The sequence below is a fragment of the Cygnus atratus genome, chromosome Z, assembly GCF_013377495.2.
Source record: "Cygnus atratus isolate AKBS03 ecotype Queensland, Australia chromosome Z, CAtr_DNAZoo_HiC_assembly, whole genome shotgun sequence".
NCBI lineage: Eukaryota > Metazoa > Chordata > Aves > Anseriformes > Anatidae > Cygnus > Cygnus atratus.
In genome coordinates this window covers 18,541,012-18,568,912 of record NC_066396.1, presented here as the reverse complement: position 1 = coordinate 18,568,912, position 27,901 = coordinate 18,541,012, and the positions used below count along the sequence as shown (strand labels likewise).

At 38.1% G+C, this 27,901-nt stretch overlaps 1 protein-coding gene across 1 annotated transcript in view; it reads right to left on the bottom strand.

Annotated features, from left to right (window-relative positions):
- The window catches only part of MTREX (Mtr4 exosome RNA helicase), a 49,443-nt gene that overhangs the window by 19,116 nt on the left and 2,426 nt on the right, over positions 1-27,901 (bottom strand). The window contains exons 4-15 of the mRNA XM_035553704.2: positions 25,471-25,533; positions 24,824-24,936; positions 23,830-24,004; positions 23,471-23,561; positions 23,014-23,138; positions 20,619-20,717; positions 19,146-19,248; positions 18,852-18,983; positions 17,761-17,840; positions 15,876-15,986; positions 14,792-14,893; positions 12,715-12,840 (exon numbers count right to left, since the gene is read on the bottom strand). Of these exons, the coding sequence (XP_035409597.1) occupies positions 12,715-12,840; positions 14,792-14,893; positions 15,876-15,986; positions 17,761-17,840; positions 18,852-18,983; positions 19,146-19,248; positions 20,619-20,717; positions 23,014-23,138; positions 23,471-23,561; positions 23,830-24,004; positions 24,824-24,936; positions 25,471-25,533 (1,320 nt within the window). The remainder of the gene's footprint in view (positions 1-12,714; positions 12,841-14,791; positions 14,894-15,875; positions 15,987-17,760; positions 17,841-18,851; positions 18,984-19,145; positions 19,249-20,618; positions 20,718-23,013; positions 23,139-23,470; positions 23,562-23,829; positions 24,005-24,823; positions 24,937-25,470; positions 25,534-27,901) is intronic.

The following is a 27,901-nucleotide window of genomic DNA, read 5'->3' as shown; positions in this document are numbered from 1 at the left end:
TTTTAAAATTAGTTTACAGGTTGCTCCGCAGAGGCTGTGGACTCTCCGCTTGTGAAGATACACAAAAGCTGTCTGGACATTGTCCTGGACAACCTCCTGTAGGTGGCCCTGCTTCAGGACCAGGTGACCTCCAGAGGTCCCATCCAACCTCAACTGTTCAAGGATTCTGTGAAGTTTGACTTTATTTATTTATTTAAAATAAGCTCCTGTTTACAGGTATTTTGAATAACCTAAACATTAAAAGATGCTGAGGAATTATTCTGCGGAGGTATCCCCTTGCTACTTCCCTTCCCCATTCTTCTAAGAAAATTTACTTCCATCCGCTGCCAAAAAAAGGGTACTGGTCTAGACAGAAGCACTTGATTGACCATGGCTTACTTATGTTCTTACCCAAAGGGAAGATATCAATTAAATGTTTATAATAATAATGAGACAATAATAATAATGAAACCAACCAGCTATTCAAAGAACACACAGCAGAACCGAGGCAGAAGACTGCCACACTGCAGCCTCTCCAAGCAGAAGCAAACTCAAGTATCAGCACAGAAAGCCATTCTGATACAATGAATAAGAAGTCACTGTGACCAGATGACAGAGACCAAAAACTTCTGAAGTATGAAATCACCAATTGTGGTGTTTAATGCCTCATCTAAAGCAGCACAAAAAAACCAATGCAAAAACAGCTGTTACAGAGAACCCTTTACTGAATGTTTGTAACAAAGAAGTAACAAAATAATTACATGTAAAACAAGTTTAAGATAAATCAAATAATCTAATATTTTGCTTTCTGTAGCTAGAGACTCATTCAATGATTCTATATTATATCTATGTGTAGGTGATAAATACACAAGTGGGTGTTTTTTTTTTTAAATCAATAGATGCACCAGAGAACAAAAATATCTCAAATTAAATCATGAAATGTACATTTAAATTAACCCCATCAGTTCTGAAATTACCTCAGATGGGATTCTGATAAAACAGAATTGTGTCAACAGGGGCAAGATCAACAGTCGAGTTGCATTGTGTGGAGGAAATCTAAAGTTTCTACAGATTTTTGAAGGTCAGAGAACTTCTGTTGCTGATGCTAACCAACGCACAACTTTTTCCTTAAACCTGAAACAAGGATTACGTGCCCAATGCTCTTGTCCATTATTCTAAATATATCAGTTGTTCTATGCAATAGAAATTGCCACTCCCTAAGAAGGTTGCTTCTCTGAAACAGAGAACGCCATTTAAAGAATGGCATTTACAACAAAGAACGACGCAGCGATTATGCCAGTACCAGTTCAGAAGGGGTCAGGTTCTTTCCAACACCAACATTTCTGGCTTTAGCGAGGCATCAACCAAACCAGCTGGATCCCACCCCCAGCTCGCCGCAGTCACCGCCCTATCTACCGAGCAGCAGAGATCTGACAAAACGCCGCTGAAATTACTCTGATCACACTATGAACCCCATCGTCCATTCCTCACAGTGCTACATCACTTTAAAGCATAACTTAGCTGTATGCTTGCAAGATGATCAGCTATTTGAAAGAATAAAATTGACGTATCACACTCGCACTATCATAAAGTGAGAAAACAACATTCTTTCCACAAGCACAACATACGCACAAAACATTCCAAGATAGACCAAACAATTCCAGCAGATTCACTTTAAAGGCTGTGAAGAAAGGGTGATTTAAAAACAAATGAAAAAGAAAGCTAGCTACTTCAAAGATCATATAAAGCGGACTTATTTGAAAGGCAGCATTTGAGCCAACTGCTGATGTGGCAATTTTTATTTTAAACACATGACCAGCATTTTACAATTTGAAAACAAGACCATACCAAGACAAAGACAAAGCACTTAAAAATAAGAATTCTTTTTTGGCAAAAATTGTGAATTGTTTCTGTCCATCTCACACATTTTTCTCTGGGTTTCAGAAATTCCTGTTTTCTCATTGCTGATCTCTAGGCAATTTTATGCTTGAAATCAGAATCAAAAGTCAAAAAAAGTTTTTTTTTTTTTTTTTTTTCTTCCTGAAAACTGGAATTGCAACTTCTCCAAACTAAACAGAACTGAAATAGCTTTACTCTACTTCACCTTTAGCACAGCCAGCGAATTCTGCTAGCACGTTACTCTTTTCTGACCATTCCAGGCTATGAACAGATTCACATTTAGTGCGCAGCAATCATCCAGATGTCCTTGTGTCCAATACCTAATAGCAATGTATGGGTTATGCAGCCGCATTAGGAAAGCTAACATCAAAATACAGTTACCCTTCTACACTAAATACACACTAAACATGATTAAAGAAGCAGGCCCTGTCAAATAACAAACACAGGCATGATTTCTGAAGAGGAAGTTGGTGGTTATATAAAGACACTTGTCCTGTATATACGGTGGAAGGAAAGGAGAACAGGAGAGGAGGAAAAATGAGATGTATTCATAATGGGAAAATGGATAAGGTGACCCTTCCTTTCCTAACTTGCTACTGAAGAGCTTATGCAGTATAAAGTGTTCAGCCAACCTGGGGTTTCCTTGGTGCTAAGGTATAATAGGAGGCACATCAGTTTAACTTATATTTTCTCTGTCCAGTTTTTGCTCCTCTTACATTCCCTTTCTCTGCTCAAGCCCTGTATCAACAGCTTCCAGACTTAAAATTCCTTATTAGTTTCTTAAAAATAGCGTGAAGCATGTGCCTGACACATTTAGCTCACCCTCTACCATAGATCCTCCTGTCACAGTTAATTAGCTTTCTCCTCTTCAGACCAGGGTACACAATCACCTGCCTCTAGTTAGTCCTCTTGGTCTGTGGAAGCCTATTCCTTGTTTCCAGAGAAAAGGTTCTGTATTACAAAAAGAAAGAGCCACCAGAAAGGAAAGAACCACCCATGCAAAAGCCTAACTGCTTAGAGCTGCAGTGAACCCTGGTAAGAAAGACTGCTGTGAACAGTCACCTTCAAATACATGCTGTGTCCATTACTTTATTGTTGCTGTACCATCCAAGTACTCCTACCTCCTTTCTACAAGTAAATCCCCTCTTCAAAGAGAACGGTCCACTGCTTCAAGCCTTCAACAGGCAGTAACAACAAATTTATTTCCGAATAATTAAAAAAAAGGGGGGAGGGGGGGGAGGAGGCGGCAGCCAGAGGAATGATTTTGGAATGATTTTTATCTCTCCAGATGAGAACAGCCTGGATACACAAACTGCAGTTCTCACAAATTAATGACCTACTTGGTGTTCTTGCAATCACCCCATTTGAGAAGTCTGAAGTCAACTTATCATGAGCACCCTTTTAAGATTTGGGTCAGAACAGAATGATAGGTTTCAGATGATAATTTTAAAAACCAAGAACATGGAAGAACATGGGCATAAACAATTCACTACAGAAATAATTTAGTCAAGAATTAACTGAAAATTATAGCAGCTATACACTGTGCCTTCTTTACCTGTCAGCGATGGCAGAATGGAATCTCTGAATTGAATCATCAGGCAGGCCACCGAGCATTTACTAGCCCTACTACTTCTTGCCCATGTCAATTAGAAACATAAAACAATTGGGGAGGAGGCAGACTAGTGTCTGGAATTGATATTCACAGCTTTTTCAGATTTCTTTTTTCCCCCACTGCTGCTAAAAATAGGAAACCTTGCCTAACTGGAGATGTGAGGCTCTTGTTGCTGCAGCATGGCACATAGTGTTGAGCGAGACTTACATTTGGTAAGGGTTACTCTCTCTGTTCTCTCTCATAGTGGGTAAAAATATTTACACTTTCAAAATTGTTCCCATGCAGAGACAGGAACAAATTTTACATAGCACTTTCTTGCTCTCCAGCCTCTCACGGAAAACACGTGCGAAGCTTTCACAGGGAATGTAAGATGGCAAATACTGTCTGAACCTAACTTACAGGGACATTAAGAGCTAACAAAGAGGCAACTCGCTCTCTGTACATACACACACACTTTCTTTTAAGCAACAAAAAAGTCTTTGATAATTACAAAAATCATATTTTAGGCCATTTGTCCAACTGATAATTTCGTTTGCTCATCAAAATTTCTAGAAACAAGCTGAATGAATTAGTTTCCAATAAGGAAACAAAGAACAGCTTTACAAAAAGAGCAAATAACAAATAAGTTGATGATACATAAAAAGTCTCTCACTTTTTTTTCCTCATTAAGGTGGAAATAAGTACACTTAACTCTCTGCAATAGAAATCCATTACTAGTTTACAGGAAAAGAAAGACTTCATTAAATAAAGACACAAGTGGCAGCTTGATACATCTGTAAAGATATTTGTGTCTTAAGTGAATTATCAGCACATTTTTTTTCACATATCAATTATGTAGGTACCATATGAATAAACAGATCTCTCAGAAATATCAAAAAAGACTCTGTAGTTATACTGATAACAGGATAATACTGAGCTACATTAGCAGGACTGCAAAAACATAAAAACACCTCCTGCAGGGTTATTTTTTAACAAACAATACTAAGCAGCTATTTTAAGCATAAATTTATTACCAATCTGGCTCACTGCTTTGTCTCAAAAACAGTTGCACCAACACAAACAGAAGCCACTATGGGTGGCAAATGACTGCTTTCTGCAGGCTTTGCTGATGAAAAACACCCAGATTTTGGTTCCACAAAAATTTCAGTTCTAATAAGAGACTTAAAACAAACAAACAAACAAACAAACAAAAAAAAAAACCAAGACCCTATCTTGGTTTCTCTTCCATGCAATGTATCTTGATTTCTCTTACATGCAACCATCAGAAATTAGTTCTGAATGACTGAATATTTCAGCCATTTACTTTCTCTAAGACAGTAGCTCTTGCCATCACATCCTTTGTTTTACCTCAGGCTGGTCACTCCAAATTCTGTTCTTCCACTCCACATTTTATCATCATTCTGAACTTGTCACAGAAAAAAAACAAACAAAAATCCTATGCACTTGTACCAAACCATCCTGATTTAACAAAGTAGTATTTAAACTCTCAAGCAAATATTTATAACTACAAGTATTTTATACAATACAAATATTTTACTATAACTTGAAAATTTTAAATATTTACCCTCTCTATAAAGGATCATTAATTGTTCTGCCCAGAATACAAATAAACTGGGGGAGCTGGGAGTGGAGAGGCACAGTAATTTAACGTGTACAGCACCAATTCTTTTGGATCTGGCTTGGTAATACTAACTGTATTTGCATAATGTCTGAGAGTAATTTTGTTCCATCCAGGCTGGATGTATTCAAAGGAAGCTGAAATGGAAAACAGCAAACAGTATCTGTATCTACACTTAGAAGCTAGTTTAGTTACTCAAAACACTGGTTTCAGATCCACTACTACAGGCTACTATCAAGTCACTAATGCGACAATTCACAACTACAGTAAATATACATTACATTTTTAATTTAAAGTGTGCCTTAACAAAGAATGTAAATTTCTAACAAAAAAAATAGCATAAGAATATCTTCAGAGAATCTTGTCTGTTCTTCATATCTCACATATCTTAAGAATAAGACATCAAAGTCAAAGCAAAAAGTCTAGCTTAGTAATTTGAAATGTAGTTAAATTTGTAACACTGCAGTGATGAATTTACTAAAGTAAAAGCAAATTTCCAAAATATGTCACTGTGGTGGTTTTACCCAGCTGGTCAGTTGAACTCCACCACAACTGCTCTCTCACTCCCTCTCCTCGAATAGGAAGAGGGAGAAAATATGTTGAAAAGTGGATCAAGGGTTGAGATAAGGACTCACTCAATAATTATTGTCATGGGCAAAATGAACTTGGCATAACAAGATTAATATAATTTATTGCTTATCACAAGCAGGCTAGAGCACTGAGAAAATAGAAGCAAACTAAAACCACCTTCCCCCCATCCACCCTCTTTTCCCTCCCCAAGGCAGCAGCTCTTCAAGCACTGCTCCCACATGGCTCCGTACCACGGGGTCCATCCATCCCCCAGGAGCAAACTGCTCCAGCACGGGTTCCCCACGGGCAGCAGCTCCCCCCAGACCCCCTGCTCCTGCGTGGGCTCCTCTCCACGGGCTGCAGCTCCGGCCCGGGGCCTGCTCCTGCGGGGGCTCTCCATGGGCCGCAGCCTCCTCCAGGCCACATCCACCTGCTCCACCGGGGGCTCCTCCACGGGGGGGCTGCAGCGTGGAGATCTGCTCCATGTGGGACCCATGGGCTGCAGGGGGACAGCCTGCTCCGCCAGGGGCCTCTCCACAGGCCGCAGGGGAACTGCTGCTGCCTGCCTGGAGCACCTCCTGCCCTCCTCTGCACTCACCTGGGGGGCTGCAGGGCTGGCTTTCACTCCTTGCTCTCTCAGCTGCTGTTGCACAGCAGGTTTTTTTTTGTTTGTTTGTTTTTTTCCTTTTCTTCAATCTGCTCTCTCCCAGAGGCCCAACCATCACTGCTCCCTGGCCCGGCTCCGGCCAGCAGCAGGTCCCTTTTGGAGCTGGCTCTGCTCTGACATGGGGCAGCTGCTGGGCTCTGCTCACAGAGGCCACCCCTGCAGCCCCCTGCTACCAAAACCTTGCCACGTAAACCCAGTACAGACAGCTGGGGGAAAAGCTGCTTTCCACAGACAGGTCTAATAAAACTCCAAGTAACTTGTGGTATTAACATGCAAGCAACCACAATTAATAAATAATACCAGTTAGCTTAGTCCTCCTGGCTCCAAAAAACCCTGAAATAAAGTCCAAGAGTGACTAACCATTTACGTGCCATCTGATGTAACCCATCTTGCCACATTTTGGTTGCAAATCTCAGGAAGAACTACTTGCTTTGCAGTTCTATCTGCTGGCTTGTATTGGTTGTCTAAAAAATCATGAGCCTGTTCAGGATGGCACTTGAAAATCTGTCTGCCTTTGAACAGCTGAACGCCTCCACAATTTCACAATGAAGTCTTGTTGACTTTAAGCAGACTTTAAATTAATGTTGGATGTTAAGTATCTTCCTGAATTGAAGCCTGGAAAATTTCTGCAGTCCAAGCTTTGTAAGAACAAGATGAGTTTGCCAGTTTAAAATAATAATAATAATAAAAATTAAAATTATTTTTAACTACATTTTGATAAAGTATCCAAAACTTGCTTGTTTCATTGAGATCCTCATCTATGCCATAACTCTGGATTACAAACAAACTTACACTGTCCTTATAGTACCAGTGACAATGTATTTCTTCAGATTTTACAATGGCTTTTCCAACGAGTGTTAGTGCCAACCCCTAGCTGAAGTCTATTTCTCTTCCAAACTAAGCTTTACCAAGTTTTTTAAATCCTGATGTATCCCCTGGATTGTGCCTCTTGCCCAGTAACCTTTAAGTCAAATCAAAGTACATTACTATAATTAAGACGAAGCGTTAAGCTGATACTAGCCAAGGCATCGTATGTTGATGCAATGACAATCTGACTGGAGTGCTTAACCTGCTGACTTTTATTTACTCCTATTTTGCCAGCAGTACTAAAGATTCTGTGCAATCTTTTTCAAAAAAAAAACATATTAGTAAGATTTATCATTCTATCCCAATTTCAACGCGGGCCACTACATTTTGCTCCTGAGACATTATTCAGACATTCTGCAATCAGGATATCCTCCTCTCACCAACCACGCTCGTGCTGTGATTTTGTTGAATGCTGCACTTAACAAACAACTGCTCAGATGTAGGTTCCTGCCTGTATTTGACTGTACCCTGAGCCTCCTGATAGAGACTGTCAACAGCTCCCTGTCTGCCTTCAGAGGCAACCATGCACAGCTACCAACCTCAGCCTCTTTACTTCAGACAGTGCTATGCATTTCACTTCCAAAAAGGACCTTGTTTGATGCTTTAATTCTGGGCTCCCTGCCTGATCATACAGCAAAAATGTGGTACAGCTAATAAATGCAAAGTGAAAACTCAGTGCAATTGAATAAATCTTACCAACTGAAAAAACTCCCACCTATTAGAACGGTTTTCTGTATGTTGCTCAAAAGAAGTCATCTGAACAAAACCAGCATAATGCTAATGTATATGGATAATTTAAAGAAGTAACACAGACAAACAAGTTTTAGACCGCCCTAAATTTATCTAACAACAACAAAACAGAAAAAAAAATCAACCCCTTCAAACAACAGAATCCATACTTTTGCACTAGGCAATTTTTGAAATTTTTATATATTTGAACCCAATTCAAGTGCATACACTCATTTATTTTAAAACACAGAAAAGAATAAAGGAGCAGGTACATGGCCTATCAGTCAATACCATATGAGCCAAAAGAAGGAACAAAAAAACCCCACATAGACTAAGTGAATTACTAATGTGTAAGTTTTTTTCTTTCCCATACATTAGTTTTTGCTGAATTCTTATTTATCGTAGTTTTTATAGCATCTTGTAACTTCAAATTATCTCACAACTCATGCAAGATTTATAGTTTGTTACACTTTCTGAAGTTAAAAATCCACATAAAATGACACTGGTGGCAAGAGCTTATTAACCCTTTCTGCAGACAGGTAGCTTTGCTTTGAAAAACTAGTAACACTCCAAAATTCATCAGATCGCTTGTATTCCAGAAACTTTCTCTTCTAATACTTGAAACTCCTCCACATCATCTCCTCACCATTTCCAATCCTGCATTTATTCCTGATCACTATAAATCTCCTTATTTTTATGTAAATATTGCTTTTCATATTGAACAGAATTTTCCTTGTAACTTGGAATCTGAAAGGAACTGAACTATATGTGATACAGAACAAATGAAAGAACATAAAACCTAATGATGCTGCCTCAATTATTATGGAACAATAATTCATGCTCTTGCAAAATTAAAGAACTTTCCAACATATACCTACGCCATGATCATACAACAGGCAGGAAGCTAAAGTGAAACGTATTAAACTCTCTGAACTCCTATCAAATCCATTTGGCTATTACAATAAAACCTAAGAATCAAAATAAAGAACAAAAAGACCAGGCAGATTTCTAACAGCAGCATACAGGCCAAATAAGCACAGTAATCCAAGCTCCATAAATGAAGGCCCTGCCAAGGAGCCAGATGTAGGCAGTGGAATACCTCCTGCAGCTTGGCATTGGGGCTCTTTATGTTCCATATGCAAGTGACAAGGAAAGCATAATATTGTATATTTTATCTGGCTAGATGAATGTTTTCTTTCAATTTTTCAGTCCATCTAACTTCTCCTGTGAAGGAGTAAGTAAATGCAAAGCACTGATACACTCAAATGCAAGTCTCTAAAACATACTTCATTAGCACATTTTCTTTCATTATAAAATTATTCATTTCCATAATTCATTTCCATAACATAATTATCTTAAGATTTTTGACTTTTAGAGAAATAACAGATTACCACTGTTCAGCATCCCAATTGTCTCTGTAAGAATACTTGCTTTGTAACGTGGCCAAAAGCCAACTAGAGAGACGCTGCTCCAGTTTCAGAGGCCATCTAGTGTCCAGGAGAAGCTTTTCACCTCCCACCTAAACTAATGTGATGCAGTTTAAAATTCTACACCCTCCCAACAATTATTATAAAATATTTCTTTATATGCAAATGTAAGACTATAATTTATTGTCTTCAGGAAGCTGTCTAACAGTATTATAAGTATTTAGTTTTTATAAATTCATAGATTTATGCAATCACCAGTTTACTAAATATGCAGTGGTCAAACAAATGCTGAGGATAAACAGAAAACCTAGATACACTGCAGAAGACAAATGCATGTCACTAAGTTTAAGAAATATTTACAAATATCCAAACATAAGAACTCCATTTAAGATGTGAACTTTGAATTTTAAGTTTGAAGTACTGTACACAATGTCGCAATAAACAGTGTCATAGCCAACAAGCGCAGCTGCAGTATCACTGCTGGTACTGAAACGTATACAAAGCCCTCACTTCACTGATCACACTGTTAGGCAGCTGATCACATTACTGCTTAGATGTTTCACTCCAGTGTTCATGAAATGCTTTGGATCAGACCTGCATTAGGTTTGAAGAGCTACAATCTAAGTGGCCTTACATAAGAAGTGTCATATTATTCCCAATACGGTTCTTTAAATTATTTCTTTTGAATTTTCCCCATAAATTGTTAGCGTATCCTGGAGCAAAGCCAGTACTTGATGTGGCAGCAGAATACTACCACAAGACACGATCATGGTCTTACCACAGATAAACACTGTCAGTCAGCAACTAAAGTCTAATTTAAACACACTTAAGGATGAGTACAGAATGTGAATATTGAAGAGACATTAGTGTGCATGTATTCTTGGCCTGCTTTCACAAGAAATATCCTCTAAATGTTTTGTATTTAAAAAGGAAAATTAGTATTTTTATATCGTACTGTTCATCTCATAAATGATTCCTTTTACTGCCTTTTCAGCAACTGGCTGAATAGTTAGAGAAGCTTCAGAAGCATAAATATTTTCATTATAGTCCTTTCCAATCTTCTTGAAAGAAACCTTAAATTCAGTCCTTGCTCCTTGCGTGACAAATTAATTAAATACATTAATTTATTTAGATCAGTGGAGAAGAAACAAGAAATAACAAAAATTAAAAATTTAAAAATAAAAATTAAAAGGTTTCCATTATTCTTCCCTTTTTGTTTCCCTATAATTCAAAAGAAAAAAAAAATAAAGGGCTTATAGTTTCCATAAAGGAAATATTCTTTACTTTCCCCTCAAAATCTAGACAAAAAATATAGATCACAAGATCACAGAATCACAGAATTGTAGGGGTTGAAAGGGACCTCAAGAGAGCACTGGGTCCAACCCCCCCTGCCAAAGCAGGTTCCCTACAGCAGGCTGCCCAGGTAGGCGTCCAGACGGGCCTTGAATATCTCCAGAGAAGGAGACTCCACAACCTTCCTGGGCAGCCTGTTCCAGTGCTCCGTCACCTTCACCATGAAGAAGTTCTTTTGCGTGTTGGTGCGGAACTTCCTGTGATCCACTTTGTGGCCATTGCCCCTTGTCCTGTGCCCACAAACCACTGAGAAGAGGTTGGCCAAATCCCTCTGTCTCCCACACTTAAGATATTTGTAAACATTGATAAAATCCCCTCTCAGTCTTCTTTTCTCAAGGCTGAACAGACCCAGGCCTCTCAGCCTTTCCTCATAGACAGGATGCTCCAGGCCCCATATCTTTGTGGCCCTCCGCTGGACTAATGGTATCCAAAAAATATAAGTGATTTATTATTTCCCTCTTTTGTCTTAATTCATGCAGATTGAGTCCTACAGTTCTCAAACTAGTGGAATTACAAATGCAAAAAGACCTTTTAAATGGTTGAGCTTCTAGATTAATCTCATAGAAAATTGAGATAAAAAATTGAAATATTCGCTTTTCTTAAACTATATTCATTTCAAATAAATTAACTTTAAAAAATATTCTTTATAGAAATAGAGATTAGAAGTACACAAAACTAAGACTTCATAACAAGTCTTTTTTGTTCTCTCATTTTGTATTTCCTGCTGTTAAATTTTTTTCAGTTATGGAAGCTTAAATAAGTATGCCACAAAACTGCATTTAAACAAAATGGTTTTAAAAAATCATTAAAAATACAGTTAATCTGCATATAATGGAGAGATGTAATTATGCTTTAGCGTGTAAACATTTGCCACACATAAATATATGTCCATTCAAACACAGATTAAGAAATACATTCTACGCCTAAAGCTACAATACATGAATGAGTTCCATTATTTTTCAAACTTCTCATTTTACTAGCGAAAATTCATGAAAATTTTGACTTCAAGAAGGTAAACACTGTCTGTGTATAAGATGGAGCTAATGCACATGTCCATTATGAGTGCAGAAGTAGCACTGACAGAGCAATATACATAAGTAACTGCAGCCATGTATGTATTTTTCCTCATTCTTAAATTTGTCTGAACAATACAGAGAAACACCAGCTTCTGATTTTTTTGGCACAAGACCTACAAATACATATTTTTAGTAACATATCCTGATACTGACTTTAAGATGATTCCCACAAGTTATACAAACCCTAAAAATATTGTAAATGCAGTTTGACCACAAATGACCTACTATTTTTTACCAAGGGTACAAGCTCCTGAGTAATGTGTTGAGCAGCCCCTGAAGTGTTCAGTTTTTTAGAAATTTTCATAAGGATTGTAAGCAGCCTGAGATGGTCTACACACACAGTAGAATATTTCGCATCAATATGATAATTTTTGCCACGGAATTTAAATAAAAGCGAGAATGAGTGCAATGTCTCATATTTGAAATATAAAGAAAGAGGATCATAATAATCTGTAACAAATTCCATTATAGTTTGGGGAAGCCCTATAATCTAATACTGATTTCAACCACAAGAGCAGTTTTTAGACACTCTTGTTTCACAAACTTCTTAAATTTTCCTGCAGGCTCTATGAATTTCTCCAGTCATTTTTAGGTCACTGATGGTAATCTTGTTTTTTGAGTTATCTTACTGAACCTCATTTTTCAGTCTATTACATTGAAAAGTCCATTAACAAGCCTTTATTTCACCGCAGAACCAACATTTTAATTATCCCTGTGAGAGCTCAGCAAAACTTTTCTAGTGCACCAATATTCTTGAATTGACTATCATCAGGAAGAAACAAACAGATCACTGTAGTATTAGAGCATCACTAAAAAAGAGGATAAAATTCTGGCTCTCCTGACTGAGATCACTGAGAAACTGGAAGCAAAACAAAAGAAAAAAAAAAGCAACAAAACAGCTTTTCTCTCTCTCTTACCTTCAAAAGCTGTTTGCCAATTGTTGGGCTCATTTTTTCATCCACCATGAGAATTACTATTCCTCTGTCATCCATACCTCGGCGTCCTGCACGACCTGACATTTGAATGTATTCACCTGAGGATATCTAAGATAAAAGGGAAAAAAAAGTAACAAACATTAGAAAGACAGCAAGAAATTATAAAACAGCACAAACTTATAAAGTGCCATTTACAATTATATAGTACATGATCATGATGTATAAAAATTAACAGAAGAGTTGTATAAAACATGGAGTCATCACAGATCAAATTCATCATAATTGATCACTAAGGTACTAAGATATAAATCCATGCTTATGAATACTGTTCGTCAAAAGGATGATTTAACCAGTGCTTTCAATAGTTACATTTACTGATACATTGCTACAGTGATTTCCTTAACACCTAGCACCATTTCAATACATGCTAACCCCTTTTTACTAATGTCTCACACTTGTAAATCTCAAGTTTGAAATGCATGGTGGAGATCATTACAATATATTGCATCTGCAACATCCGATCACAAAAACTATGCTATGTCAATTTAAAAGCAGGAGTTCCACATATCTGATACCAAAAAGGTAGCTAATTCTTTCTTGCATATTTCTTAAAGACATCCAATCAAACTGAATGACTTGTGAAGCGGAACAGCCCAAACTGAGATTGAAGAGATGTTTGTTGCAAAACATATGTTGTTTCATGTCCCATTTACCTTATTTTTCCCATCTTTTTCCCATCTCTGAAAGAGGAATAATTTAGAGGAATCAACACTTACCAAGCTTTTGTGATGATTTGTACACCTTTATTATTATTTACATGTGAATTACAGATCTCGTTTTAACATTTAAAAATGTTTAAGTTATTTGCATTCCAACTATTTAAGAACCTGACTCTTCCTCCTCACATCCCTGTCATCCTGTGGGCTACCCAAAATACTCTGCTATAACAGAACAATCAATACTCCCCTGAAGTAGATGATCTCTTCTCTCAGGTCTGTCAAAACCTCAATTTGGTGATCATCATGAGATACTGAGCCCACTTATTTTCCAGATCCCTCTGACGTGGAAGAAAATACTTGATCTCACAGTTCAGTACAAACTGTGCAAGAAGTCTTAGGCTAATCAGCACTTAGGCAAATACAGCACTAACCTGTTTGATGCCCTTTTGCTCTATCTATCTGCCATGTTTTTACCCAGATGGGCAGCTGACAACTCCACCAGCTCCACCGCAACTGCCCTCCCACTTCCCTCCTCAAAGGGAAAAGAGGAGAAAATACAATGGAAAGGGCTCAAGGGTTGTGATAAGGACAGGGAGATCACTCACCAATTATCATCATGGGCAAAACAGACTCATAGTAGGGAGATTAATGTATTTTATTACCCATTACTAACAAGCTAGAGCAGTGAGAAACTAAAAATTCAAACTAAAAACGCCTTCCCGCCATCCACCCTCTTCTATCTCCCCTCCCCGAGCAGTGCAGGGGAACGGGGAACAGGGGCTGCGGTCAGTCCGTAATGCTTCATCTCCGCCGCTCCTTCATGGTCACTCTCTGCTGTGCCTTCTGCTGCGTGCCTGGAGCATCTCCGGCCCTCCTGCACTGACTTGGGGCCTGTAGGGCTGGTTCTCACTCCTCACTCTCACAGCTGCTGTTGTGCAGATTTTTTCCCTTTCTTCAATCTGCTCTCACAGAGGCGCAAACAAAATCTCTTACTGGCTTGGCTCTGGGCAGCAGCAGGTCCTTTTGGAGCTGGCTGAAACTGACCCTTATCTAACATGGGGCAGCTGCTGGATTCTTCTCACAATCCCTGCAGCCCCGTGCTACCAAAACCTTGCCATGTAAACTCACTATTAAATAATTACATGCATACTCTGAGGAATCCTGTCTTTGGAGTTTGAAGGCTAATTATAAATTGATTAGTGAACAACAAGGAAGACTTTTTGAAAGAAAAAACTATTTTCTATGACACTGAAGTGCGTATGTTAACAGTGAATCTTATCTTAATAAGAGTTTAAATAATGTGATTGAGTCATTCCCACACAGAACGTCTTTTCACATACCCATCGGAAATCTTTCCCATCAAACTTGCAGGCACTCGTAAACAGCACAGTCCTGGCTGGCATATTAATTCCCATAGCAAAAGTCTCTGTTGCAAATAAGGCCTAAATAAACAGACTAAAGTTAAGCAAGCAAAAACAAAGACTAAGAAAACATGTAAATAGTCAAAGATTGCACAAAACTCCAGATTTTACTACTTATGTACTGTCAACATAACAACACAGGCACATTTAGTGTTTAAAAACTGGAACAAAACCATTCTTTCCCCCTTCCCTTATTTCTTCTAGGAAAACAAGGTTAGTCATATGGGACCATGTGCCAGAAGTAAACACAAGTTCTGTAAATGCAATAAATGCTAGAAGCACTTGCAAGATTTCAGAAAACACTTTTGCCCCTCTAATCCGCGTTTTCACAAGCATATTATACATATTTATATAGCATATTTATATAGCATATTTATAGCATATTATACAACAGTTGAAAATTTTGAAATTATACACTGCAGGTTTTAATACTTCAAAATAAAATCTGAACACTTAAAACTAGAGCTGTAATTAATTACTATTATAGGATGTTTAATGCAATGCATTTCAGACTAAATGGTAAAAAACAGCTTCAAGAGTTTTTTTTCCAGACAAAGATGGAGATATTTATGCAAACACACACACTCTCAGGGAAAGGGAGCTGTAACTAATTACATAAAATAACCTGTGTTACTGGAAGACCTAAAGACTTCCAGAGGGGATGTATGCATTTGCAGAACCCAATATCTAGATCCACAAAACAGAACCCCACTCCTTATAAGTATGTAGTTCTATTTAAGACTGCCTACTAACTAGTCTATACAATGTTTTAAAAAAGCATTTGGTAAATACTAATCCTGAATAGAAGCACGCTCAAACCACAAAGCATTTTTCAGAATGGCATTTGCAATGAGTCCTTCTTTCCCCTTTTTCACTCAAGAAGCAGATCTCCACCATACCCTAGTGCACGTTCTGAGCTAAGATATACTCCTTTGGTTTGTCAGAATTACTGACAGTGTGTTCAGAACAGATTAAAACCCATATGTGGATGTAAAACATGTACCTTTATTAGGCCCTCAGAGAAAAGAATTTCTATGGTTTCTTTCAAGATAGGAAGCAGACCGCCATGATGGATACCAATTCCACGCTTCAGAAGAGGAAGTACGTGCTCAACCTGGGAAGAAACACAAGACCAGTAAAGAAATTTTAATACTCTTTCCAGAAATATAAAACCTCTGCTCTTAGCATACATGTATTTAAAATCAAGAAATGGTGGATTACAGTAATGTTGTGGTTTAAGCCAGCAGGCAGCTCAACACCACAATGCCATTTGCTTACTCCCGCCATCCCCCGCAGCAGGATGGGGGAGAGAATTGGAGGGAAAAAGAAGTAAAAGCCCATGGGTAAAAGCCCACCCCAGCCAGCCCATATTAGATGTATAACACCACATGGTGTGGGAAACCCATTTGGCCAGCTTAGGCCAGCTGTCCTGGTGCTGTCCCCTCCCAGCTCCTGGTGCACCCCCAGCCTCTGCACTGGCAGGGCAGCGTGAGAAGCTGAAAGTTCTGGACTTAATGTAAGCACTGCTCTGCAGCAGCTAAGACATCAGTGTGGTATCAGCATTATCCTAAATTCAAAACACAGCATCATGCCAGCTACTAGGAAGAAAATTAACTCTATCCTAGCCAAATCCAGTACAAATATGCCACTTCAATACTATTTTCTACTTAAAACTAGGAATGGTAAGAATGGTAAAGCCAACAGCCAATTTTTTCAGCAGTAGTCATAAATTGGCTAAGGCCAACTGTGAAGCTACATGCTAATTTGCAAATGCAGTTAATATTTAAATTAATCTCTCTCTCTATATATATATATGTATCATTTTTTCCAAACAGTGATTTGCATGTGCATATTTTGTATTGCTATTGTACTGAATGCAGTGATTTCATTTATTGATCTGTGTAGTAACGGTCAATTGAGCACCTACGAACGCTGCAAAGGGAACTTGAGGCTGTCAATGGCTGAATTACTCTATTTCTAAAAACTTTACACTTTAAAATAGCTACGTAAGTTCTGTCTTCAAAGAACAAAAAAAAAAAAAGAGACAAAGGTAAGACTGTCATTAATGATCTAACTACAAACATTTGGTTACCACCCCACACCTAATTCTGAGAATATGCTTTTCAGATGTTAATGCCTACAGAGACCACAACAGATCATACGGATACAAACCCTCTATGTGCTGTTTTTTCAGTATACTTAACGCCTTATACATCGGATTCCTATTTTCAGTTCTTCTCAAGTTCAAAAACAGAACAGACATCTTGAATCTGAAGTGAGGAGGCACGGCCAAAAATCAAGCGGTTGTTTTTTTCAAGGAGGAATTGCCATGCTCATAGTAAAGATCACTACAGTAATAACTGATGGACGCAAGTAATGGAAAGGGGTGCAGAAGAAACTAGTTTTCAGATTTACTGAATGCTGTAATATTCTGTCCATTTAGAAGATTGGATTTTTCTACTGTAAAGATACAGTCACTATACTTAGTGACTGGAGAGTAAATTACAATGCAGATGGATCACTGCAATTTTTGAAAGGCTCAGCCGTCAATACCAGACAAAGTGCATACTGCATCCATGTTTGAACTATTTCCAGACAGTTTTAGCCCCAGTATAAGCTCTCATGTGTACTTAAAAACATACTTGGAAAAAAAAACAACACAGGGTACAAACTCCCTGGTTAGTTTTATCACATGTGATTTGCTGGAATCACAACTAGAAGGAATCCTAGTCACTGAATCCTGTTCACAACGTAAGAGACAGAAAACCTCAGAGAGATCAATGAGAATATCCAGTTTATGATTTCTGTACCCACTACACAAGACCCCCAGTCTCGAAAGCTGCAGAAAACAGGAGACCAGTAGCTACGCTTATTTAGTCTACACTCACCTGAGGAAGCTTTTTGTCTTCATCTGACAAACAGTCAATTGCATTATTGAATACTTCTTCAACCATCTTTTTTTCTTCATCTGAAAAGGCAATTTGTAATTTATTAGCCTTCTAGGTTTTGTAATAACTCGTGTAAATAGAGCGTTACTACATTCTCAAATTTGTAAAATTTTAAAATAGTGTAGAAGGCTGTGAAATCTACACAAAACCACCTACACTGTGGTCAGACAATCAATCAATGTGGGCCTTAAAGAGCCTAACAGTAACTGTATGCTTAGGGAAGAGGAAGAATAGCACAAACCTGCAAAAATAATCACAATTTCAGCTACCATTAAGCTTGGTATTTCTCAGCTTTATGTATGTTCTATGTATTTCATAAACCTCCACGATTGTCTTCTACCTAACAGTACCCGTCTGCACTCTACTTTGTTAACTCTTACACACTTTCTGTACACTGAACCGGAACGCGCAATGACTGGGGAGCAAGTGAGCAAGCAAGAGTTCTGCAGAGTTCTCACACAAGAAATGGTATTCTGACTTACAACAGACCTCTTACTTTTGTTACTACTCTTAACATTTCCAAGAAGCCACAAACTTAAGCTCATTTTCCAAGCTTGGTCTTAATCCAAAATGAAAAAAAAATCTTCTTTGTTTACTGTTACGGTTTTTCTTTGATGAGATGGGAGAGGAAGTAAGGAAAGAAAAGTGGACTGAACAGTTGAGCAAGAACAGTCTAGTGGTTTCTTATACAGCTGTTTTAACTTGGAGAAAACGCTCAGATTTCTAGACAGACATTTCTAGAAATTCTTCTGCTATTACACAGTGAACAGCATTTTGGAGAAAGAAAAGTTTATAATAGAGGAACAGTCAAACATTGTGATGATCAAATACTCTGTGTACCCACAGTTTCCTACTGAAAATGGGCTGATGTACCGGAATGGTAAATAAATACTAATTTAAAAAGTGATAAATATTTTATATTTGTTTTTACACAAAAAGACTCAAATGAAATAGAAATAACTACCCAGAATAATATTTCATTTCAAATTACAATTGTTTGTTGAATAAAACTATATTTTACTTATCAGTACCTGTATTGAAATCTAACTTTGTCATCTGAAGTGCATAGGCTTCACAATCTTTTTTACTGAAGCTGAAAATAATTACAGGTTGGAAATTCCTTTCCATGATCATCTTCACAATCTTAAAAACATTTGAAGGACCTGTAGAGAGATCACATGAATTTCAAAGTTATTTTAGCAGAAAATTATTCTGTTAAGTAATAATTAAAATAGAAGCACAACTTAGCTGCAACTTTTATTTTTATTTTTTAAAGAAAAGTTATATAATGTAAGAAGTTACTTAAGAATGAGACTCAAACTCACCTTTTGTTCCTCCTTTCCTGCCTTTCTGGTCCCCTTTTGCTAAGTCTCCTGCATCTCTAAGCACTTGCATTGCTGTGTTAAAATTATCTTCTCTGAAGTCTCCCTAGATATAAAACACAACCTTTGTAAACAATTACTTCTTACATAGCCCACTGAAAAATACATACTTATTTACATATCTAGTACTATTACCACACATTTACATGCAGAAGGACAAAAAAACAACGCATAAGCTTACAAGTGACATTATTAGGTTGAGTGTCACAGCTCAGAACTGTATTTGTGTCTCTGAAGTTATTGTTCATCGTTTTATCTACTACACCATCAACTAAGTTAGACATGCTCAGTGACTGTGGTGGTTTCACACCGACAGACAATTGAACTACACCACACTGCTTTCTTACTCCTCAAAGTAAAAGGGGGAAAAAATACCATGAAAAAGGGCTCAAGGGTTGAAATAAGGACAGGGAGATCACTCGGCAATTACCACAGACAAAGATTCAGCATTAGAAGATTAATATGATTTATTGCTTATCACTAGCAGACTAGAACAGTGAAAAAATAGAAGCTAACTAAAAACACCTTCCCCTTCCCACCCACTGTCTTCTACCTCCTCCCCCAGAGAAGTTCAGGGGAATTCCTCCTGTGTGGGCTCCTCCCCAAGGGCTGAAGGGGAACTTCTGTTCTGTATCTGCAGCACCTCACCTCCTGCCCTCCTTCTGCACTGACCTTGGGGCCTGCAGGGCTGGTTCTCACTACTCCTTCTCCCAGATGCTGTTGCACAGCAGTTTTTTCCATTTTGTTAAGCGTGCTCTCTCAGATGTGCAACCAGTGTTGATCACTAGCTCAACTTTGGCCAGCAGTGGGTCCTTTTTGAAGCTGGCTCTGCTCTGACATGGGGCAGCTGCTGGGCTCTGCTCTCAGAGGCCACTCCTGCAGCCCCCTGCTATCAAAACCTTGCCACGTAAACCCAATACAATGGTACAATAGCAAAACTGACTTATATGAATGTCTACATGAAGATGTTCTACACAATGAAGTGCAATACTGCTGTTTACGGCATAAGCTACTATTGTGCATGTCAATAATGAATTTTAAACATTGTTACTTCTGAATCATCTAAAGACACAAAATCATTTTGCCCCCTCAACTGAAGGAAAATTTAAATAATGCTACCTTTAAAACAAACAAAAAAGAAAATTAAGTGAGAAACAGTAACAGAAACCTCAGAAAGCAAGGATGATAACGCCATCTCAGCAAAGCATTACTCAGCTCAGTACATGACATTAGATAATAAAATCAGTGTCTTCTATATGATTCCAAAATCAACATCTCAGAGGTCACCGTTGCCCATTTGACCTTCATTTTATTTTAACATAAATATCCTTTGCATAGTCAATCCAATTTCTGCAAAAGACGAAACTCGTTACTGATATGTGAGGAAAAAGAAATTTCAAACTGACTATTCCTTACATTTTCATCAACGACGAGACGCAATCCATCTCCTCCTGCTGGGAATATATAGTGCTGCAGTGGAGTAGGTCGATAGTCTGTGTAAATCACATGGCAGGGCTATAAAAAAGAACAGCATATATGTAAATATTTCATATTTCTAAGTGCACTGGAAAAATACTGGCTTGAGGGAAAGTCCAATGCATTTATTTTAAAATACATCCTTCTAAAAGCCAGAATCTAAGACTCAAAGAAATTTAGTTAAGTTTTCTTTCCTGAACACGGATTTTATACTAATGATGTTGCTTAAGAACATGAAAGCTTCCTAATCCTTCAGAGGAATACAAGTTGACAACAAACAACCTCTCATAAAAAAGAAAAAGTAAAGATAGGTAATGGTCTCTTCTGTATTATTAAACAGACTTGAAATATGCTAACATCTTTTAAAACTAAAGGAAGAACTATTAATTTCTATTTTGTAAAAAAGCCTGCAGTATTTCTTGCACCACCTAAAAAAGGCACACTGTATATTTTTTAAAACATGAAAAGCTTTAACATGTAACATTTGTTTAGAAAAAAATAAATGAAACACTTCCTTAGAAAATATTAAATATTATATAAATCTGCTTTAAAAAAAAATCAGGCAAGTGTTCTGCAAAACAAAGTCAAAGCTTTGTGCCAAGCTTGAATAAACATCTCTTATGCTATGCTCCTTTCATCACAAGCCACATGAGAATCAAAGCTTGGAGTTATTTTTAAGATCAGAGCAACCTCTTGTGGAAGTTCCTTCCCCAATTCTAATTCACATATTCTTTGCTGCAAAACCATCACTGAAAAAAAACAGAATAAAAATTAACTGAAAGGTTCTGGAACAGGACATATTCATCATATTCCTCTTTTCTCATTTTGTCTGTATGTGTATACATTATTTCCTAGGAATTTATGGCTTACTTTTCACTCTTGCGTTCTAGTAGCAGCACATATCACTCATATGAACCATGCTATGCTAATTGAGAAAGGCAGTGGTCCTGTCCTTAAGCTGATTATGAAATCCTCTATGTGAAACAGAGCAGTACTTGCTAAGTACAGTTTAAGCCTGGGATAACAGCAAGGGCCCTGCATATGGACATGGTTTGAAAACAGAGGTCCCAGAACTATAAACTCCACTGATGGTCAGTCACAGAAGACATGCAGCTTTGACAGCTGGTAAAAAAAAAAATAAAAATGCCATAAACATAAGGAAGAAAACAAGCAGCAGATAAGAAAAAGATCTGAGCAGCAGGATAAGGCACCTGCTTTCAGCCTGGGATAATAGTATCTTCTGGAATTGCACACAACATAGTCTACGGGCCAAAAAACACCTAGACACTGAAGAATTCAGTGCAAGACAAGATCTTCTATTAAGAAAGGACTATTATTACAGGAATTGCTGTTGCGGAATGGAATCACTCTAGGATGGACATCTGCTCTCCCTGCCAGTTCCAAGGACCTATGCTGTGTCTCTCTACTTTCTTCTGCCCTGCCTGCCTGCTTCCAGGACACTGCTCCTCAATCTGCCTGTGTCATTAAGTTCAGCTTTGCCTCTCTCTTCCAGCCTGTTTCAGGAACCATGATGTGTTAGTCAACTGTGTGCAGTTTTGGATGCCACAATATAAGAAGGACATAAAACTACTAGAGAGTCCAAAGGAGGGCTACAAACATGGCAAAGGGTCTAGAGAAGACAAATGAGGAGTGGCTGAGGTCCCTTGATTTGTTCAGCCCAGAGCAGAGCAGGCTGAGGGGAGGCCTCATGGCGGCCTGCAGCTCCCCCACGAGGGGAGCGGAGGGGCAGGTGCTGAGCTCTGCTCTCTGGGGACAGCAAGAAAACAGGAAGAGAAATAATTACTAATTTGTGTGAACTTAGCAAGCATATCCAAGATATAACTGAAAGCTCATAAAAATGTGTGACAAGTACTTGTCATGCTGCTGTCAGCCCACTCACAATCACACACCTATTTTCATGCAAACAATGAAAGAAAAGTTTGTCATTGTTGAAATAGAGATGAATATAACGTTCACGGATTGCAAACAAGCCCTTTGAAGCATCTACGTCCTGAAAGGCCTGCCTCTGAAAATCATAGTATTTTCATGGTGTTTCATAATTCAGAGTGTTTGTTGAAATCAAGCTGGTGTCTAAATAAATGGTGAAAATAAACTATTAAAGAAAGAAACATTAAAGCTGTATGTAGAACCAACAGTCCGTACAGGCGCAAAGGCTAAGTGTACTATCAAAGAAGGCAGGAGTGATCTATACCATCAGTTAGAAGCCATAGTAACATGGCTAAAAAGAGGCTTGTAGGTCCATTTTTTTTTCAAACAAAGACACAGTATTACGCCACAAGATCACAAGGACAGAGGTCTATCGCATCAAAATTACCTGTTTGTGAAGATGACAGATCCATTCAGCAAACTGACGAGCATTTGGAATAGTTGCGGAAAGGAACACATAATGAACATTGTCAGGGAGCAAAATAATTGTCTCTTCCCAAACTACACCACGTTCTGAAAATGTAAAAGTCATATGGGAAATTTATGTTATTAAAGTCTGTTTTTCAGCTCTGAAGCCAAAGAACAGCATACTTAAATACAAAATAAAACAAGAACTAACAAACACCTCATATATAAGTACACACAAATGTCCTCAAAGTTGCTTTTGTCTCAGCAAAGACAATGCAGATTGCTATGCACAATAACCATTTCACAAAATTCAGTAGAAAACATATTCTGAATGATTTATGCACAAAGATGTCTGATTTCAAGAGAAGATAGATTTAATAAAGTCTTTGTTCTTCAAAAAAACGGATATGAAATGCAAAATACATAATATAAGTTACCTGAATCTCTCATGTAGTGGATTTCATCAAAAATAACCCATGCAACTTCTCGCATAACCTCAGAACCTCTGTAGAGCATACTTCTCAGGATCTAGAAAAGAGGAAAAAAAGGAGCTGTCAAAAACTGAGATTTAAAATTCCTGAGTAAGAGTCCAAAAGCATGAATTTACAGGGATTACCTAATTTTTTAATAATTTGAAGTTAAATCAAGCACAAGGGAGAAATAATGAACTTTCTGTTTTTTTTTTTTAACCCTAACTGGGCTTTTAATGATAATTTTAATTTATTACTGTCAGACCTTTCCAGTTAGAAAAGGGTACAAAACCACAGATAGATCAAGAACTTGTGTCTGATCTTACCTCTGTTGTCATCACCAGACAAGAAGCTGTAGGATTAATGGTGACATCCCCAGTCATCAAACCAACATCCTGAAACTCTTCATACATCTCACGGTACTTCTGATTACTCAAAGCTTTAATTGGACTCGTAAATATCACACGCTGTTTTTCCCTCAAGGCCAAGGCAATTGCATACCTGTATTCAAACACTGAACATGTTAAAGTTGCCAGAAGATATCCATGACTTTTTAGTTTCCTCAGATCTTTTGGTTGAAAAAAAAAATGTAATTCAAAACACCAGAAGAATGATATGAAGCATTTCACAACAGTTTAAGTTCAGTGCAATCTAAACTTAACTACTTGTGTCTCTTTGGAGAGTGACAAATGCCTGACAAGTTGACTGATTTAGATGAACTTCAGAACACATCTAATTTTAACTAAAAATCTAATCATAAATGCTTTGTGTCAAACTACTATTATTTGAACCCACGTAACATATTTTCACGTACATCTCACTTTTCATCTCAGGTCAGAAAAGTCACTCCAAACCCTGATAAAAAAGTATGTGCTTGTTTAAACATTTCTTGCCTAATGAACACCAAGATGATAATTAAATCAAACTGATACTTCTGACATAAAAGTTAAAAAAAAAAAAAAACACACATGATCTTCTTTATTAGCTGCAAATATGGGCTAGAACACAAAAGTATTTTTTCTAAATTCATGTAAATCTGTATTGCAGAAATTTTTCTCTCAGTCTATAGAAAAACATCTCAATAAGGACAGATTGTTTAAATATAAAATACAAGCTTAAACATTACTCAAGCCTTTCAATACCCACTAAGCTAGATGAAAGAAATAATTATTTATATTCTATTTATATTCTAGTGCAGTCAATTCAATTCCAAGCTTTTTAATCTAGGAATTGATGCACAACAGCTACTGATGGTTCAACAAAATGACAGCAAAAGCATCACACCATTTTCTTATTAGAGCCTGTCAGAAAGTTACTTACTCTGCACATACAGTTTTACCAGCTGATGTATGAGCTGACACTAACACAGACTGGTTATTATCTACACAAAGAATCGCTTCTCTCTGAAAGGCATCAAGACTAAATGGATATTCCTAAAAAGAAAGCAAAAACATTACATATTTTTAACACAGACTACTACCTACATTGATTATTCTCTGACCAAACGAGCATGCAAACTACAGGCAGAAATGAAATCATGCATGTAGACATTTGTAATTTCAATTAACCTTAATCCAGAATTTTGAAGTGGCTTGCTATTTACATAAAATTATCTAACACACACACCTAAGATCTTTGCTGATATCTTGTTGTTGTATGGAGTGAAAATCTGGCCTGGACGACTGCATTTTCGCTAATTTAATAAGTCAGGAGAGAAACTATAGCACAGCACCAAAGCCTTTGCCCGATGTCGTAGAATAGAAACCAAACCACAAAAGCCTATCCACTCCATTCAACCACTTCATTTTACTCTACCACATTTAAAATACAAATATCAATCCTACTTACGACAGGTCATCTTTTTAAACCTTTGTCAAGTCTTACTGGCAAAGTATAATATTCTTCTTCTACCCTTACCTACTAACTAAACATATGCAAAAGAAAAATTAATGGAATCTATCACATACTTTTGCAGGTTTTCCAGTTCTTGGCTTTAGACCTGTGAACTCTTCATCTGCTGGAAGTGCAACCTATAAAATATATTTTAAACAAAAACAATTGCAGAATTCTGTGTGTCCATTCCAGTGATGTATCAAGCTATGAAAAGCTGAGGAAGGAAATGCAAAATGCATGAAAACTCATACGAATTTCTATTATACTGGTTCTATGAGCTCATGTGTCAAGTGTCCTTCCTCTCAGTATCTTTACCCTCCTGACAACAGTACCCCTTTACCCATTTCTCTGATACTCCTTGCTGTCTGATGTGAAATATTTCTGGTTTACCTAATTTGAAACAAACTCCTCAGGCCAAGATGCAGTCACAGTTTCTGGCCAACAGAGGTTAAAAGCAATTACACAGCTCACATTGATCACGCTCCCTTTCCAGGGACAATGCGTTTATGCAGGTTAAGTTCCTGTTCCTGGCTAATATCTAATATTCATTCATGCTAAATATTTAAGCCCTCTTCAGTTACTGTGATGACAAACCTCTATCAGACATCTCTACATAACAAAGACTGTGCAGATGCATTGGCTTTAAAACCTGTATCATCAATTGTACAGACAGCTTCTTCTTTCTTTTTTTTCTAGGTGCTCGAGAGAGTCCAGAGAAGGGCAACGAGGCTGGTGAGGGGTCTGGAGAACAAGTCTTACGAGGAGCGGCTGAGGGAGCTGGGGTTGTTTAGCCTGGAGAAGAGGAGGCTCAGGGGAGACCTCATCGCTCTCTACAGGTACCTTAAAGGAGGCTGTAGCGAGGTGGGGGTTGGTCTATTCTCCCACGTGCCTGGTGACAGGATGAGGGGGAATGGGCTAAAGTTGTGCCAGGGGAGGTTTAGGTTGGATATTAGGAAGAACTTCTGTACTGAAAGGGCTGTTAGGCGTTGGAATGGGCTGCCCAGGGAAGTGGTTGAGTCACCATCCCTGGAGGTCTTTAAGAGACGTTCAGATGTAGAGCTTAGTGATATGCTTTAGTGGAGGACTTGTTAGTGTTAGGTCAGAGGTTGGACTGGGTGATCTTGGAGGCCTCTTCCAACCTAGACGATTCTGTGATTCTGTGATTTATTAAAAACGCATCACCATACAGGGTCCTTTAACGTGACCCTAATTAACATGGGTTAGTTCTGGAAGACAGATAAGCACAAATACAGGCTGGTCAGAGAATTGATTGAGAGTAGCCCTAAGGAGAAGGACCTGGGGGTGTTAGTTGATGAGAAGCTCAACATGAGCCAGCAACGTGCATTTGCAGCCCAGAAAGTGAACCATATCCTGGGCTACATCAAAAGCAGAGTGGCCAGCAGGATGAGGGAGGTGATTGTCCCCCTCTGCTCTGCTCTTGTGAGACTCTGCCTGGAGCCCTGCATTCAGCTCTCGGGCCCCCAGAACAAGGACATGGACCTGTTAGAACATGTCCAGGTGAGAGCCACAAAGGTATCAAGGGGCTGGAGCACCTCTCCTGCAAGGACAGACTGAGGGAACTGGGGTTGTTCAACCTGGAGAAGAGAAGGCTCCTGAGAGAACTTATAGCGGCCTTCCAGTACCTAAAAGGGTCCTACAGGAAAGCTGGGGAAGCATTACAGGAAAGTCAGGCAGCATAGCGATAGGACAAGGAGTAATGGCTTTAAACTAAAAGAGAGTAAGATTAGATTAGATATAAGGAAGAAATTCTTTACTGCGAGTGTGATGAGGCACTGGCACAGGTTGCCCAGAGAAGCTGTGGATGCCCCATCCCTGGAAGTGTTCAAGGCCAGACTGGATGGGGCTTTGAGCAACCTGGTCTGATGGAAGATGTTCCTGCCCATGGCAGTGGGGTTGGAATTAGATGATCCTTAAGTTCCCTTCCAACCCAAACTATTCTATGATTCAGTGATTCTAAGACAGAAGAAAAAACAAATGGAGCATGCAAGTACAGGAAAGTTAAAATTTACATATTTAATACTCATAGAAACTCTTCCTGACAATCATTTTGAGATGAAGGATGATTAAAAATAATAAAATAAAAATCAGCATTAATGCTTCTGATTTTTCGTATTATAATTGTATCATTTCCATTAACATAATCTGAAAATAGATAGTTTTCATTTTCTTGCTTTCACATAAAGTCTTTTTTTCCCATTTTACCAAAATGTCATTTTCAACACTAACCAGCTTTACAAGAAAGTCTTTCTTTCTTGAAACAGATTAGGAAAATACTTCCATGCACTGCTGAACAGTAAGACTGTACCATGAGTACAGACTTATTTCAATAATCTGCAGGCTCTCTTCCTCAAGAACAGCTCTCAGAATGTGCTCAATACCTTTTAAATACAAAAATCTACCAATATTATTGAGTTTTCCACAACCACTCATTTTATTGCATTTATCATTCAAACAGCTTCTAGTAAGATATCCTGTTGAATTTTA